We start from the raw sequence: 17288 nt of genomic DNA on the forward strand, positions 1-17288 counted from the left end.
AGGAAAAGACCCTTGTCAGAGGCATTTTGACCTGCCGTCTTTGCACACAGCAATGAACTGAAGGAGTTGCTTCCAGTGAGTGGAATTCTAAATTCATGCCCGATTCATTCTCAGAAAATTAGGAGGCTAATGCCACGACCAAGTCTTGTTCTACAGAAGAGGAAGTCTAGACAGCAACCTTTTTCCAATAGCTCTTGCTGCATGGAATGAAGCAGTATTTTCCAAACTTTGCTGGCTGTAACCTAGATCAAGAAGTACATCTTAATCTCTACCTCGTACACACATACCCACTGACATGGGAAACAAAGATTCACAAAACAGGACTTATCCTTTCTATGTGGGACACCCTTGGATATTTTTTTTTCAATTTCATTTATAAAAATGTTGGGACCAGCAAGTTGATTTCACTGTGTTTTAATGGATCAGGTACTCACAGTATAAAGATCATTAGGGTCATTGTCAAGGTTTTGGAGTCAGAAGCACCCAGGTTTGAATCCTGGCTTGGGCACCTAGAAGCTGTATGAACTTAGTTAGGCAAGTCATTCCTGCGCTATCATAAAAGCCTCAGTTTCTTCATCTGTAAAATGGGGATGTCATAGAGCCTGCTTCAAGGGGTGACTGTGAGGATTAAATGGGATAGTACAGCTAAAGCTCCTGGTACAGAGTGAATGCTCAGTGAGTGTGAGATTTTGATGCAATTGTGAAGACTGTGGTTGTTATTGTTCTGGCACCACTTGGCGGGGCCAGCAGAATGAGGGTGGGACTCACACTTCCTGGGGAATGGTGGTTATGAAAGACTTCTTGGAGGAGGAGGCACTGAGACAGGGCAGCAGGATGACTGGGTCCCACCACTAACCCCACAGTGAGCAGGAACCCTGCGTGAGCATCCCAGGCCAGAAAAGGCACTCTTCCTTCCATGAAGGGCAGACTTGTTCCCAAGGATTTTTGGCTGGACCTAGAGCTCGCCACGTTAGATGCCTTTGCCTTCCACATTTAGGTCTCTAATCCACCTGGAATTGATTTTTGTGTCTGGTGTGAAGATCCAATTTCTTTTTTCCCCTGTTTCTGAATGGATAACCAGTTACCCCTGCTCTGTTTATTAAAGAGTCCATCCTTTCCTGCTGATTTGTACACCATCTCCTTCATATATCACGGTTCCATATGTGCATGGACCAGGGTCTGGACTGGATTCTGTTTCATTGGTCTATTTATCTACCCCTGTGCCAATACCACCCTGTCTTAATTACTGTAGCTCTATAGCGATTCCTGATGCCTGGTAAGCCTGTCCCCCTGGCCTTGTTCTCCCTTAGAAGGACCTGGGCTTGCTTTGGGCCTGTGCTCTTCTCCACATGTTTCGGAACCAGCCTTTGATGAATGAGGATCAAAGTTCCCACTGGGGAACTCTGGACATGCTGTCCTCAGCACGAATCATCTAGAGCCTGGGCCTGCAGCACCTCCTGGACTCGCTGCTGCCATCACCCCCAGTCGAAACTTTAGCTGCCCAGGAAGTAATCTCTGATTTGAAGGGAAAGACACCAGGAATGTGCCTGAGTCCCAGCCCCTTCTGCCTGCCACCCAGTGGCTCCTTTGGTTTCCCTCCCAGTGGCTCAGTCCTCGTCATTTTACTCAGGGTGCCTGCAGCTCCTTCCAGAAGACTGCTTGCTTCTGTGTCCCTCCCTGACAAGGACATAACCCTGGACCAACATGGGTGTGTCCTCCATCAGCAATGCCAGCGTCCTGGAGGAAACTCCCCACATAAAATCTTCACATACACAAACAAATTTGTTGGCTTAAGTATTTGCAAATTCCCTCCTCCCTCCCTTCCTTCCTTCCTTCTCTTTCCCTCCTCCTTCCCTCCCTCTGTCTCTCCCTCCCTCCTTCCTTCTCCTTCCCTCCCCCTTCCCTCCCTCCATCTCTCCCTCCCTCCTTCCCTCCTTCCTTCTCTTTCTCTCCCTTCCTTCTCTTTCTCTCCCTTCCTTTCTTCCTTCCTTCCTTCCTTCCACCCTCCCTCCCTCCCTTCTCTTCCCCTCCCTTCCTTCTCTTTCCCTCCCTTCCTTCTTTTTCTCTCCCTTCCTTCTTTCTTTCCTTCCTTCCTCCCTCCCTTCTTCCCTTTCTCTTTTCCTTCCTTCCTTCCTTCCACCTCTTTCTTTCTTTTTTTTGACAGAGTCTTGCTCTGTCACCCAAGCTGGAGTACAGTGGCATGATCATGGCTCACTGCAGCCTCGATCTCCTGGGCTCAGTCGATCTTCCCGCCTCAGCTTCCCGAGTAGCTGGGACTACAGGTGAAAGCTACCACACCTGGCTAATTTTTGTATTTTCTGTAGAGACAGGGTTTCACCATGTTTCCCAAGGTGGTCTTGAACTCTTAGATTCAAATGATCCACCTGCTTTGGCCTCCCCAAGGGTTGGAATGACATGTGTGAGCCACTGCACCCAGCCGCATATATTTTCTTTACCTGAAAATAGGCCCTGGGGTGGGGTGGGAGGAAGAGACTTGTCACTCATGCTTATAATTTAGTCTATCCTTCAGTTGAAAGATCCAGGTTGGTGCCTTTGCTGCCTTCTCTGGAGACCATTCTGACAGTGGCTTGGATGACAAGGAAATGACTCATTGCAAACTCTGATTTCGTGAAATGGCTTAAAGAAAGGAGCGTGACTCATGGGCTAAATACACATGGTTGGTGTGGACTTGGTAAATTAGATATGTGCACCCTGTGGTTTTCAGCATACAGGTGTTTACCTGCTTCTAGAATTCAAAAACACTTGCCAAATGGTGGCTCAGTTAGTTTGCCATATTGGATTAGGGTGGGAATTCATGATGACCCACCCCAATTGGTATTCTTCCCTGTTGGTGGTGGGTAAAGCCCTCCTCCCCTTGAGCCTCAGTTTATTCATCTGCGAAATGAGGATTTGGAATGGATGATCTCCCAGATTCCTCTTAACCCTTGTTTCTGTGATTCTACCTTTGTGGTTTAAGAGCACAGAAATAAGAAACCATTCTTTCCATTCTCTTGGCAAGAAGACACTTATTTCTGCCTTGCTTTTGGTTACGGACCGTCCATCCCTGCACTGAGGAGTGTGGGGTCTCTGGCCAACTGGAGCTGGGTGAGGGCAACATGCAGGCCAGAGGGAGCAAAGTTTGGATTCTTGTGAAGTTGCACTGAGTCCTGCCCACCTCCTCTCCTGGGAAGAATTGTTGATTCTGGACAACTGTCTCGTTCCACCAAGCTGACTCTGCCCTTTCAACACTGGAAGTGTTCATGAGCCCCTTGTGGGCCTTGGCACAGGCATGGACTAACTCAGCTTGGTGGCTGAGCTCAGAACGTGGAGTTGGCATTTGACTAAGGTACTGTGGAGTCTTGGTGCTGAGCCGTCTCTGTTTCTTCTTTCAGACCACAGAGTATTCAGCCATGGCCTCGCTGGCTGGTGGGCTGGACGACATGAAGGCCAATCTGGCCAGCCCCACCCCTGCTGACATCGGGAGCAGTGTGCCAGGCCCGCAGTCCTACCCCATTGTGACAGGTGAGGGCACCTGGGGCATGGGGGATGAGTGAGGGGGAGAGAGAGAGATACGAGTGTGTGGTGGGAAGAGTGGCTTCTTGGTGTGTTTGGATGTGATTGGCCAATTTTGTTTTAACGAGGTTATGAGGCCTGGGAACAGGTCAGGTGCTGGGGCCAGGGTTGCAGCTGTGATGAGACATGGCTGGATATGGTTCCAACAAAGCTGGGGAGAACAAATGCCAAATGGACTGTGGGCTGGAGGGGACTTGGGGTGGGGGGCAGGAAACCTCATGCCAGAGGGGCCCCCGTGGGTGAGGCTGAGTGTTCAGAGGCCTAGGGTTTATTTCTTTCACGAGAAAGGCCACCCTGGTGGGCACCAACCTCAAGGAGGAATGGGATTCCTTGCAGATTGTTGTTGGCAGGCAGAATCTGAGTCAAGAAGGGTAGGCAGCGTAGGCTGGAAGGTGCATGGCGGATGCCAAGCAGCTTCCCTCTGGAAGTCCCAGGGCCAGACTCTTTAGCTGTCTGTGTAGAGATTGGGAGTGTGGGTCCTGGAGGTGCACTGTTGAGTCTGATCATGCCATTTACTAGCTGTGCAGACTTGGGTGAGTCATGTATGCGTTCTGGGCTGTGGCTTTAAGCTGCACAGCGGGACTAGTGCTAGCACCTACCCCAGGGGGCTGTGGTGAGGATTAATTTGTTCGTATGTGGAAGGTGCTTGGACTCTCGTCTGGCACATGGTAAGCACCCAATACATGTAGCTGTTAGGATTCTTCTGAGAACCCTCTCCCTGTGGCAGGTCACCAAGGGGCTTGCTGACTTGCTGCTGCAGAAGGGCTGGATGCGTGGGCCAGGACGGGGAGACCCCTGGCCCAGCTGTGCTGGGATAACGTGGAGCTGACTCCGTGTGGACAGACTCAGCTGCCAGCTCTTGGTTGTCCAACCGGGCAGGCAGGAGGCCCGCTCGGGTACTGCACAAATAGACAAGGGGCTGGCGGGCCACACTTGGGCCAGAGCCATGGGTCTGGTTTGAGGTAGCAGGATGCCCATGTGGGCTGGTAGGCAGGGCACAGTGAATAGTGACAGTGACACGGGACTCGTAGACAGGCAGGTGGACTGTGGGTGCATCAGGGAAGCTGGGTTAGACTCGGATTAGAACAGTGGAGGGGGTCACTTAGGCCAAAGCAGCAAGACAGGGAGGGCCCAGCTCTGAGACCTGGGCTGAAGGGTCAGCACTGAGGCTCAGGCAGAAGAGAGGGGCCCTATTTGCAGCTCTGAGCACCACATAAGGGCCAGTCAGGTGGCAAGAGCGACTTTGTCCCCCATCCACCTGAGGTGAGCCAAGAGCCTGGAGTGCACCCAGGCCTGAGGTGGGAGACGTTAGCAAGGGGCAGGGAGCCGGGGAGCCCATGTGGAGTAAGCCTTTGCTGACCCCACAGGTGTCCGAGGGGGTCCCCTCCCCTGGTGTCACAAGAATCCATGACAAGACCTCTGAAGGCACTCCCATTTCACAGACACAGAAACCAAGTCTCAGGGAGGGGCGGTGGCTTGCCCAGCATAAGGGGTAAGGGGGAGTTAGAGCTGGCCCTCTGGCTCCTAGATCCTGGGCCCTTTTTCCTCTTTTTCAAGGAACTACAAATAATTATAGAGGTGGGCATGGCAGAGTGCAAAGAAACCTGGATTAGCGAACAATAATAGAAACTGGCACTTCACTGAGCACTTACTGAGAACCAGGCACTGTGCTAAGTGAACTCACTTTATCTTCAGAGGAATCCTGGGAGGTGGGACCGTTATGATCATGTCCATTTCACAAATAGAGAAACTGAGGCTTGGGGCAGTTGAGTGGCTTGTCAAGATCACAGCTGGTGAGCAGTGGAGTTGCAGTTGAATGCCAGGGCCCGTGCTGCTGGCCATGCTGCCACACAGATCAGCTGGGGCTCATCCAGCAAGGTCACTGCCTTGCTGTCTGACTCTGGACACATCTCTGAGCCTCCGTTTCTCCAACTGTAAAAGGGTCCTGGTCTCTCAGGCTCCAGGTAAGGATCAAATGAGATCCCAGAGGAGAGTGTTCTGCAGAAAGGAGGGTTTGTTACTGGGATCAGAGTTTATGAGAAGATTGGGTAGGCAGATCACAAGAAGATGTTATAGGCTTACCTTGGAGACATTGTGGGTTTGGTTCCAGGATACTGCAATAAAGCAAATATCTCAGTAAAGTGAGTCACACACATTTTTTGGTTTCCCAGTGCGTATAAAAGCTATGTCTGGCTGGGCGCAGTGGCTCACGCCTGTAATCCCAGCACTTTGGGAGGCCGAGGCGGGCAGATCACCTGAGGTCAGGGGTTCTAGACCAGCCCGGCCAACATGGTGAAACCCCATCTCTACTAAAAATACAAAATTAGCTGGGTGTGGTGGTGCATGCCTGTAATCCTAGCTACTTGGGAGGCTGAGGCAGGAGAATTGCTTGAACCTGGGAGGCGGAGGTTGCAGTGAGCCAAGATCATGCCATTGCACTCCAGCCTGGGCAACAAGAGCAAAACTCTGTCTCAAAAAAAAAAAAAAAAAAAGCTATGTCTATACTATACAGGTTGAGCATCTGAAATGCTCCAATATCTGAAACTTTTTGAGTATGACATGATGCTCACAGGAAATGCTCATTGAGGCATTTCAAATTTTGGATTTTCAGATTAGGAGTTGAACTGGTAAATATAAAGCCAATATTCCAAAATCCAAAGCGATCCAAAATCTGAAACACTTCTGGTCCCACGCATTTTGGATAAGGGATACTCAACCAGTACTGTAGTCTAGTAAGTGTGCATTATGTTTTTTAAAAGACACATACCTTAATTTAAAAATACTTATTGCTAAAAAATGCTCATAATCATCTGAGCCTTCAGTGAGTCATCTTTTTGCTGGTGGAGGGTCTTGCCTCGATGTTGATGGCTGATGACTGATCAGGACGGTAGTTGCTGAAGATTGGGGTGGCTGTGGCAATTTCTTAAAATAGACAACGATGAAGTTTGCTGCATCAATTGACTCTTCTTTTCATGAAAGATTTCTCTGTAGCATGCGATGCTGTTTGATAGCATTTTATCCACCATAGAATTTCTTTCAAAATTGGAGTCAGCTCTCTCAAACCTTGCCACTACCCTACTAACTAAGTTTATGGAATATTCTAAATCCTTTGTTGGCATTTCAACAATGTTCACAGTATCTTCACCAGGAGTGGATTTCATCTTAAGAAACCACTTTCTTTGCTTATCCATAAGAAGCAACTCCTTATTCACTAAAGTTTCATCATGAGATGGCAGCAATTCAGTACATCTTCAGGCTCCACTTCTAATTCTTGTTCTCTCACTATTTCCACCATATCTGCAATTACTTCCTCCACTGAAGTGAGTCATTTTCAGCCCTCAAAGTCATCCATGAGGGCTGAAATCAACTTCTTCCCAACTCCTGTAAATGTGGATATTTTTACCTTTTCCCATGAATCACGTATATTCTTTTTTTTTTTTTTTTTTTTTTGAGACAGAGTCTCGCTCTGTTGCCCAGGCTGGAGTGCAGTGGCATGATCTGGGCTCACTGCAACCTCTGCCTCCCGGGTTCAAGCAATTCTCTGCCTCAGCCTCCTGAGTAGCTGGGATTACAGGCGCCCACGACCACACTTGGCTAATTTTTGTATTTTTAGTAGAGACGGAGTTTCACCATCTTGACCAGGATGGTCTTAACTCCTGACCTCATGATCCACCTGCCTCAGCCTCCCAAAGTGCTGGGATTACAGGCGTGAGCCACCGTGCCCAGCCAAATTGTGAATGTTCTTAATGGTATCTTTAATAGTGAATTCTTTCTAGAACGTTTTTAATGTACTTTGCCCAGATCCATCAGAAGAATCACACTCTCTGGCAGATATAGCCTTACAAAATGTATTTCTTATATAATACAACTTGAAAGTTGAAATTCCTCCTTGATCCACAGGCCACAGAATGGGTGTTATGTTAGCAGGCATGAAAACAACATTCATCTCCTTGTACATCTCCATCAGAGCTCTTGGGTGACCAGGTGCATTGTCAATGAGCAGTAATATTTTGAAAAGAATCTTTTTTTTTCTGAGCAGTAGGTCTCAATGGTATGCTTAAAATATTCAGTAAACCACGCTGTAAACAGATGTGCTGTTATCCAGGCTTTGTTTTTCCACTTATAGATCACAGGAAGAGTAGATTTAGTATAATTCTCAAGGACTCAAGAATTTTTGGAATGATAAAGGAGCATTGGCTTTAACTTAAAGTCACCAGCTATATTAGCCCCTAACAAGAGAGTCAGACTGTTCTTTGAAGCTTTTGAAGCCAGGCATTGACTTCTCCTCTCTAGCTATGAAAGTCCTAGATGGCATCTTTTTTCAGTATAAGACTGGTCTATATTGAAAATCTGTTGTTTAGTGTAGTCACCTCCATCAATGATCTTAGCTTGATCTTAGCTTCTACATCAGCACTTGCTGCTTCACCTTGCACCTTTGTGTTATGGAGATGGCTTCTTTCCATAAACCTCATGAACCAATTTCTGCTAGCTTCTAACTTTTCTTCTGCAGCTTCCTTACTTCTCTCAGCCTTCCTAGAATTAAAGAGAGTTAGTGCCTTTCTCTGGATTAGGCTTTTGTTAAAGGGAATGTTGTGGCTGGTTTGATCATCTTCTTCTTTTTTTTGAGGCAGGGTCTCACTGTGTCACCCAGGCTGGAGTGCAGTGGTGCAATCATGGCTCACTGGTCTTGACCTCCTAGACCCAAGCAATTCTCCCACCTCAGCCTACTGAGTAGCAGGGACTACAGGCATGCACCACCATGCCTGGCTAATTTTTAAATTTTTTGTAGAGACAGGGTTTTTCTATGTTTCCCAGTGTGTTCTCAAACTCCTAGGCTCAAGCAATCCTCCCACCTCTGCCTCCCAAAGTGCTGGGATTACAGGTGTGAGCCACCATGCCCATCCTGGTTTGAGCTTCTATCCAGACCCCTCAAACTTTCTCCATATCAGCAATAAGGCTTATCGTTCATGTGTTCACTGGAATGGCACTTTTAATTTCCTTCAACAACTTTTCCTTTGCATTCAAAATTTGGCTGTTTGGTGCAAGAGGCTTTGCTTTTGGCCTGTCTCAGCTTTTGACATGCCGTCCTCACTAAGCTTAATCATTTCTAGCTTTTGATTTAAAGTGAGAGATACATGACTCTTCCTTTCACTTGAACACATAGAGGCCATTGTAGGGTTATTGATTGGCCTAATTTCAGTATTGATATCTCTCAGGGAATAGGGAGGCCCTAGGAGAAGAAGAGAGATGAGGGAACAGCCAATCAGTGATGAGCAGTCAGAACACACAGAGCATTTATTGGAAGTTTTCCATCTCATATGGGCACAGTTTGTGGCTCCCCAAAACAATTAGAATAGTAATATCAAAGATCACTGATCACAGATCACCATAACAGATATAATAATGAGAAACTGTGAAATGTCGCAAAAATTACCAAAATGTGACCCAGAGACAGGAAGTGAGTGCATGCTGTTGGACAAATGGCACTGATAGATTTGCTTGACACAGGGTTGCCAGAAACCTTCCATTTGTAAAAAAATGCAATATTTGTGAAGTACAATAAAGTGAAACACAGTAAAATGAGGTGTGCTGGGCATCCTGCCATTTATGCACATGCCTCTTTAGGTAGAAAATAATCCTGTAAAAGTTGAGGCTGTGGTTGCCTTTCTGAGAATCTTGTCTGCAGAAATGGTCAACTGGTGGCCAGCTGGCCAAAGGGCTAATCTAGCCCACAGACATGTTTAGTTGGGGCTACATAGAGCTTTTTACAAATTTGAGTCAATGTTTAGAAAATAAAAGTCTGGATTTGGGGATTCCCTTACAAAAACTGGAAAATTTGGCCACACTGGGTCATATTCCCACATAGTCGTGGTGGTTGGGGTTCAGTAGCAGTAGCTGCTGCCCCTCAAGACAGGTCCCCATGGTCCCCACTCAGTTGCTTCCTTATTTATCTTACAAGCCTGGCAAGGAATTTGAGTTGAACTGATCTAGAAGATTGGTGCTAAGAACCAGCTCAGTGGCTTAGCTGTCCTGGGGTCTGCAGGAGAAGGCTTCTTTGTTAGGCCCAGGCAGGAAGTCTGGGCATGGATTGAGTTTTAAAGTAAACCCTTGACCAAAGACCTGTTTATACTTTGATTTATCCATTTTAAAGTCTCATTGTAGAGCAGAAAAAAAATAAACATCCCAGCCTAAGTCAAAATTATGCTTAATTTAAAAATATTAGAAGTATTCTAATTATCAATATAATATATATTCTTATAAGTAAACAATAGTTAGCTAGAAAACATAATAAAAGAGCTGGGTGCAGTGGCTCACGCCTGTAATCCCAGCATTTTGGGAGACCGAGGCAGGCGGATCATTTGAGGTCAGGAGTTTGAGATCAGCCTGGTCAACATGGTGAAACCCCGTCTCTACCAAAAATACAAAAATTAGCCAGGCATGGTTGTGCACACCTGTAGTCCCAGGTACTAGGGAGGCTGAGGCACAAGAACCACTTGAACCTAGGAAATGGAGATGGCAATGAGCCGAGATCACGCCACTGCATTCCAGCCTGGATGATGTAATGAGACTCTGTCTCAAAAAAAGAGAAAACATAATAAAAGAGAAGACCCCACTAACTATAACTATATATATATATATATATATATATATATATATATATATATATCTCACCTGGGAATAAACTTAAGTTTAAAACTCCCTTAAGGGTCATAATAGAATAAATGAAGAGATGTAGTTTATTTTTGGATAAAAAACTAAATATCATAAAATGCCAACTCCTCCGAAGTAACCTATTAATTCAAAATAATTTCTATCAAAATACCAACAGATTTCTTTTGACTTTATCAAAATGATGCTAAATAATAGACAAATTAATACTCAGTGATAGCTAGAAAAATTTTAACATAGAGAAATGAGTAAAAGTCTTAGCATATTTTAAAATATCTGATAAAGCTACAATAACTAAAACTGTTTGTTACTGAAACTGAAGTAAACAGACAAAAGGAACAGCATAGAAAATTCAGAAATAGGTCCAAATATACTTGGGCATTCACAAATGCAGCATTTGAAATCAGTAGAAAAAAAGATAAATCATTTAGTTAATGACGTTGAGACAATTGGGCCTGTTGAATACCTTCCTCACTCTTTATATTAAAATAAAATTCAGGTTGAACAAAACCTTTAAATATCAAAAATGAAGTCATAATAAAACAAACAAACAAAAAAAACCTCAAGGGATTTTTTTTTTTCAATCTCACTTTGTTGTCCAGGCTGGAGTGCAGTGGTGTGATCATGGCTCACTGCAGCCTCAACCTCCTAGTGATCCTCCCACCTTAGCCTCCCAAGCAGCTGGGACCACAGGCATGCACCACTACATCCTGGTAATTTTTTTTATTTTTGTAGAGACAGGGTCTCCCTGTGTTGCCCAGGCTGGTTTTGAACTCTTGGGCTCAAGTGATTCTCTCACCTTGGCCTCCCAAAGTGCTGGGATTACAGAAGTGAGCAACTGTGCCTGGCCTGGAAATTTTTTTATAATTTTAGAGTGGGAAAAGTCTTTTTTAAACTATATTCTGAATACAAAAGACAAAAGAAATAAATTTAAGTATTAAACATTTAAATCTTTTGTATGTATATGGAAGAACATCCAAAAGACAAAGAACAAAATGAAAAAAAAAGTGTAGAAGACAGATGACAAAAAGCTAATTTCCTCAATATATAAAGAGCTTTTAAAAATGAATAAGTAAAAATCCTTTGCCCATTTTTTTCTACTGATTTTTTTTTCTTAACGTTTCATTCAACCTGAACATCTTTTCATTGGGAAAAAATGCGGATGCCCAGCAGTATATGAAAACGTGTTCACCTGACTTATAACTTTAAAACCGTAAATTAAAACAATCATGAGACACTTAAAAACATCTTAACAAAGATTAAAGTTCAGTGTTGGAGATAGTATGAGAAACGTATCTTTTCACACACTGTTATAAGAGCATACATTGATGCAATCTCTTTGGAAGGGAAACTTGGCAATATTGATCACTTTTCTTTTTTTAGAGCTACACGTACTGGAATGGGATCTATCAAAATTTTAAACGCACATGTTTACTTGCTTGACTCAGAACTTTTATATGTACTTTTAGGAATTTATGTCATAGGTATATTCACATAGATGCACAATGATATCTATATATGTATGATCCTTACAGAATTATTTATAATGGTAAATAAAAACAGACAATGCAACATCCATCAATAGGAGCTGGTTAAATAAATTATGTCTCTTGCACACAATAAAATACTATGCAGCCACTAAAAAGAATTAAATAGAACTATCTGTACCGATGTAAATAAGTGTCTAAGATATACTTTGAAGTAAATATTAAGTATTTAAGTATTTCATTGATATGAACAATGAAAGTTTTTCATTTCTATGAAAAAATATAAAGGATAGACACACAGATGCATGTGCGTGTGCACACACACACATCAGATGCTTGTATGTGAAGATCCGGTGGGAGAGCTTTGAGCCCTTTCCTCTGCTTTTTGGGGCATTATGGTGCTGTAGCAGGGATGCATTGCAGTCGACTTCTCCACCCAGTTCCACCCAGCATCCCCTTGGGATAGCATATATTCACAGTGCCCCTTTACTCTCCTGAAATTACATTCATTAAGAATGTAGGTCTGTCTTCACAACTAATTTCAAATAAAATCAAAACAATGCCCTATGAGGTAAATGAGATGAAAGCAAAGTTATGTATAATTAAATAATATGTACTTTGATATGTAAATGCTCTGTATGTTTAAACTGCAAGACATAATGAAGGTGTCCAGGGCTTTCCCCGTGCACAGAATCACAGTGAATGCAACAGCCCCAGACATAGCCTTACACACAGGTATGGACTAGGGACTAACACTAACTCATCCTGCCAGCGTGATTTTACAAATAGGTGAGGAATCCTTGGCAAAGTTCCAAGTAAAACAAAGTACAAGCTTTGCTCCATTTACATGGTAGTTGCATTCCTAGAAAATTCAGTGTATATTAAGACCATGGAAATTGCAAGTTCACATTTATATGTAAATGAAGTTCAGTTCTAGATTCAAATACTTGTAAACGGATTTCTCACCTACCTGAATGTTTGGCAGGACAGGAGAGTTGTGAAGAATGGAGAAAAAGTCTTCACTGTGTGGGATTCTTGCACTGCAGGGCAGTAACACCCCTCAGGCAGGGAGAAGCCCCCATGGATTTTCAAAACGTCCTCTGGAGGTGCAGTTACCCACCCCATTGAGAACTGTTAAACACCTTGAAGGAATGCCCCCAGGAGCTGTTGGGGGGTGGGGGGCTCTGTTTCACCACACGGCATTCATCTAACTCCACCTGTGTTAGCGGATGTGCTGACATAGTGCGGAGCTCTTCAAGGGACACTCAGAACCTTCGGGCCCCACCTCTCTCCTTTTCCCTCCTCACAAAACCCGGAGTGCTGTAGGTGCCCAGCTGGATGGTGAGCCCGGCCCAGGGCTCTACCTGGGGTCTGGGGGACAGATGGCTTCTGCGCTGCTCTATCTCAGCCCTCACACTCTGGGCTGCTCAGGGAAGATCTCATTAGAGATGGATATATATGCCGCATTAAATATTAAGTTAAACACCTGCTCTACCACCTAGGGCCACAGTTCTGAAACTGCTCACCATTTGCAAACTGGTGACATGGCCAGCCTGTTACTGCACTGTCAGCAGTTTGGGCCTGTCCTGATTGGGACTAATTATCTGCAGGTGTCTCATTGGGCCACAGGCCTGCTGATGGGGGAGCCACTGTGCCTACCTGCCAGAGAGGACAGCGGGTGGGGCACCAGGCTCCCCACTTCTGCTCACCTCTCTACTGGTGAAGGACTCAGCTGGGTCCACCTGACCTTTTGCCTGAGAGAACAAAGGAATGGGGCCAGACTGTATCTTGCTGGCCTTTTTCCCTGAGGACCATCTCTTTGCATCAGTAAGTTGGCATGTGAGGAGGAGATAGAGAGAGGCCTCCTGTGGGCCAGCAAGTTTGGGAAACACTAGCCTGGTAGGAGACCTGGGCCCTGGGGACTGAGGCTCCCCCTGGGCACTGCCCCTTTTTAGTAGCGGAAATACCCACAAAGACAGACAGAATGGCTGCCAAGTCCCTGAGTCCACCTGCTCTGATTTGCAGTATCCCTCAGGTTCAATGTTTGGAGTCTCAATACCCAAAACTTGGCAGCCCAAGAAAGTCCACCCTCTTCTGGCTTTTAATCTGAGCAACAGCCAAGGGCTGAGGGAAAGAGCACTGGAACAGGAGTCAGAGGAACAGGTTTCTGTCTGGACTTTGCACCTAACTGGTCCTGTCTTTGGACACATTGGTCATCCTCTTCTCTCCAAGCTCATTTCCCTATCTATGAAATAGGGGTGGTAATTCTGCCCCTGCCTCCCTTGGCTGTTTCAAGGATAAAATGAGCCAGTGGGAGGAGGGGGATTAAGAGCCACCGAAGGGGCGTCTGAGTGTATGTGGGCAGTTGTGGAGAAGGAGGCTTGGAGGAGTTTGGGATCCAGCTTTGGCGAGTCCCAGCCTTCCTCAGAGCAGACGTTCTGACCATACCCGGGTAGGGTGGGAGGATCCTGTGGTCCCACTCCTCACTTCACAGCTGGGGAGGCTGAGGACAAGAGAGGGAAGCGACCTGCTCAAGGCCACATTTAGTGAGTGAGAGCTGGAGCCCCAGTTCCAGCTCCCCCAGGGCCCTGGCTTCCACAGCCTACTGCCATTATATGATGAAATGGACTAAAAAAATCCCAGTTCAAATTTCCTGAAGGCATCTCTTTCAGTGTGCAGTTGAGAATGTCAGCAGGGAAGCCAGATTACCAGAGCTGGAAGCCCACTTCACCGCATTCTAGCTGGGTGATCTCAGGCAAGTTACTAATTTCTGGGCCCAAGTTTCCCATCTGTAAAATGGGCCAGCACTAGAGTTTTCTCACAGCTTCTGGCAAGGATTATACGAGCGGACCTTGCAGAGTGCTTAGCACAGTGCTTGGCAGGTGGTAAACACCCCATAAATGGTAGTTATTACTATGTGTCTGGGCTCTTGTCCAGAGTCCCTTATCTCTGCCCTGGGGGCATAAGACAAACAGACATTTGCCCAGCGACAGCTCTCTACGTGGGGATGCTCTCCGAAGGGTCCTGATCCCGCAGAAATCCACAGAAGGTGGTGGACTCTTGGAGACCCCGTCAGGATGTCTGGCTGAAGGGCAGGGGTGGAGAGCTCTGAATTTTTTCCACTTGTTTAGAGTCCCAGTGTCTATAATTGGAAGCAGGGACATCCACTGTGTGTTTGGGGATTTTGGGGAAACAGTAAACACTGCATGGGGTTGCTTTCAGCCTGTGAACCCATGGACTCCAGACCTGGGGCGTGTCAAGGGCTGGGGAGCCCAGGCTGGTTTCGGCTGCGTGGTGGAGACCCTCTGCTGGGCTGAGTGGCTTTGGGGTTTTCCTCCTCAGGAAATATGTTCTGCCTCCTCTGTCACAATCCCCTCTGGCGGGGTGCCAGGCAGCTCTGAACAGCGATTTGTTCATATTTCCATGGGGCGTGCCTCCTTTGACCCATTTTTATGAGCCTTTTTGAGGCTCATCAGATGCAGTGAAATACCTCTTCTCTCAGAGTGAAATCATAATGAATAATGAAAGCAAAATACAAGAACACCTTATGTATCCAGGCTGCCAAAAGGCGCTGTGAAAAATTACAACAAGAGCTACAGTGCAGGATGATAACCTGCAACTGAGTGTCGGCCACGGGGCTGTCCTCGGAATTCCACGGAAGATGCTGGGCTGGCTATCAGAGTTGTTCTGTGGGCCGGGCATGTGGCTCATGCCTGTAATTCCAGCACTTCCGGAGGTCAAGGCGGGAGGACCACTTGAGCCCAGGAGTTCGAGACTAGCCTGGGCAACATAGGGAGACCCCCCCGATCTCAAAAAAAAAGAAAAAAGTTGTTTTGTGCATTGGAAAGGAGATAATATCAGTAGTTACAGCTTATTGGGCTCTCGCTCTGTGCCAGGCCGGGAGTACCATGGTGCCCCTGGTGGACAGTCCCTGCCCTCACTGGGCTTACTTGTGGGGCAGAACCAGGCAATTTACAGTAAACACAGAATAAATTTGCAATGTAATTTTACCAGGGCATGTGCTCTGAAGAAAATAAGTGGGAGAGAAGAGAGAGACTCAGGGAGTGGTGCCCAGCGGGGTGGATCTCTGTAAAATGGTGGTGTTTGATCTGAGATCTAAATGTTGAGAAGCTTTGTGGGGAGCTCGGGGAAAGGCATTCTGGCAGAAATTACAGCTTCAGCCTTTTAAATGTACAAATGAATGAACGAATGAATGAATGACATGCATATCCTAAAGGATGAGGCAGGCTTCTCAGTTCTTTCTCTGCTGCCAGCCAGGCTCAGCCCATAAATCAGGCCTCGAGGGCTCTTGGAGTTAGAGGAAAGCATAGAGGTCCGGCGGCCTGACTCTTCACACAGCCCGGGGTCAGTTCCACATCAGGGCTTGGTCACCTCTGGTATTGGGGATTTCACTACCTCAAAGGCGAAGTCTCTTCCAGCGGTATTTACCCAAAGCTGTTCTCGGTTGAAGTGATTTCCTTTCCCACTGTCAGGCCAGAAGCTGAGGTATCTACAAAGTCCAGGCGGGCATCTATGCTTTGAACTCATAGACCAGGCACTGCCCAACACATCCCTTAGCCTGGCGTGTGCCTCCGAGGTCCAGCCCAAACGTGCTTTGATTTGCATAGAGTTTTTAAAACTTTAAAAAAAATTAGTCCTAACATTTTAACAACCAGAGGAGATACACCCCAATGTCCATCCGTGGAGACCTTGTTACATACAGAATAGCTCATCCACACAATGGAGTGGGAAAGAACGGGGAAGCTCTTTATATCCTCATAGGGGATGTAAATAATGTATCTTTGAGATATATTATTTATGAAAAAAGCAAGGTAAAGAATAGTGTATACAGCGTGCTGCCTTTGCGTAAAAAAGGGACAATGGGAATGCATATTTATGTTTGTGAGAATTAAAGAAACTCTGGAAGGGTACTCAGGACTTAACCATGTTTAGGCAGAGGGTGTGGGGAGAGCACTTTTTACTGAGCGGTGTTTACATTTTGATTTTTTGAACCTTATCAACATATCGGCTATCAAAAAGTTAAATTTAAAAGTGCCTTAAAAATCAGGAGATTTAACATTAAGAGGGTGGATTGCTTGAGCTGAAGAGTTCAAGACCAGCCTGAGCAACATGGTGAAACCCCATCTCTACAAAAATCTACAAAAATTAGCTGGATGTGGTGGTGCGCGCCCATAGTCCCAGCTGCTCGGGAGGCTGGGGCAGGAGGATCACCTGAGCCCAGGAGGTCAAAGCTGCAGTGAGCCATGATTGTGCCACTGCACTCCAGCCTGGGCAAAGGATCGAAACCCTATATCTAAAAAAAAAAAAAAAAAAAAAAAAAAATTAAAATGTCTAGTTTCTCTGGGAAAAAAAGTAAGACTCGGCCACCTTGGGTCTACATTCCCAAGTGGCCACACTTGGGGAGAGTTGAGAAGTGGTTGCCCCCTGTAGCTAAAGCAGCAGGCTCCTGTTTACCCCACACCCCACCTGGCAGCTTCATCCACTTACCTTAACTGCTGGCCCCTGTGGGCATTGGGTTTTCAACCCTGTTCTAACCCA

General features: G+C 45.9%; 1 protein-coding gene across 8 annotated transcripts in view; it reads left to right on the forward strand.

Moving 5' to 3' along the window:
- PAX5 (paired box 5) overlaps positions 1–17288 on the forward strand; it is a 203090-nt gene that overhangs the window by 109429 nt on the left and 76373 nt on the right. For all 8 annotated transcript variants that reach the window (XM_001169207.8, XM_063787843.1, XM_063787844.1 and 5 more), the window contains exon 7: positions 3393–3522. In XM_001169207.8, coding sequence (XP_001169207.1) covers positions 3393–3522 — 130 coding nt within the window. The remainder of the gene's footprint in view (positions 1–3392; positions 3523–17288) is intronic.

Source organism: Pan troglodytes, chromosome 11 (assembly GCF_028858775.2).
Source record: "Pan troglodytes isolate AG18354 chromosome 11, NHGRI_mPanTro3-v2.0_pri, whole genome shotgun sequence".
In the NCBI taxonomy this organism is placed as follows: Eukaryota; Metazoa; Chordata; class Mammalia; order Primates; family Hominidae; genus Pan; species Pan troglodytes.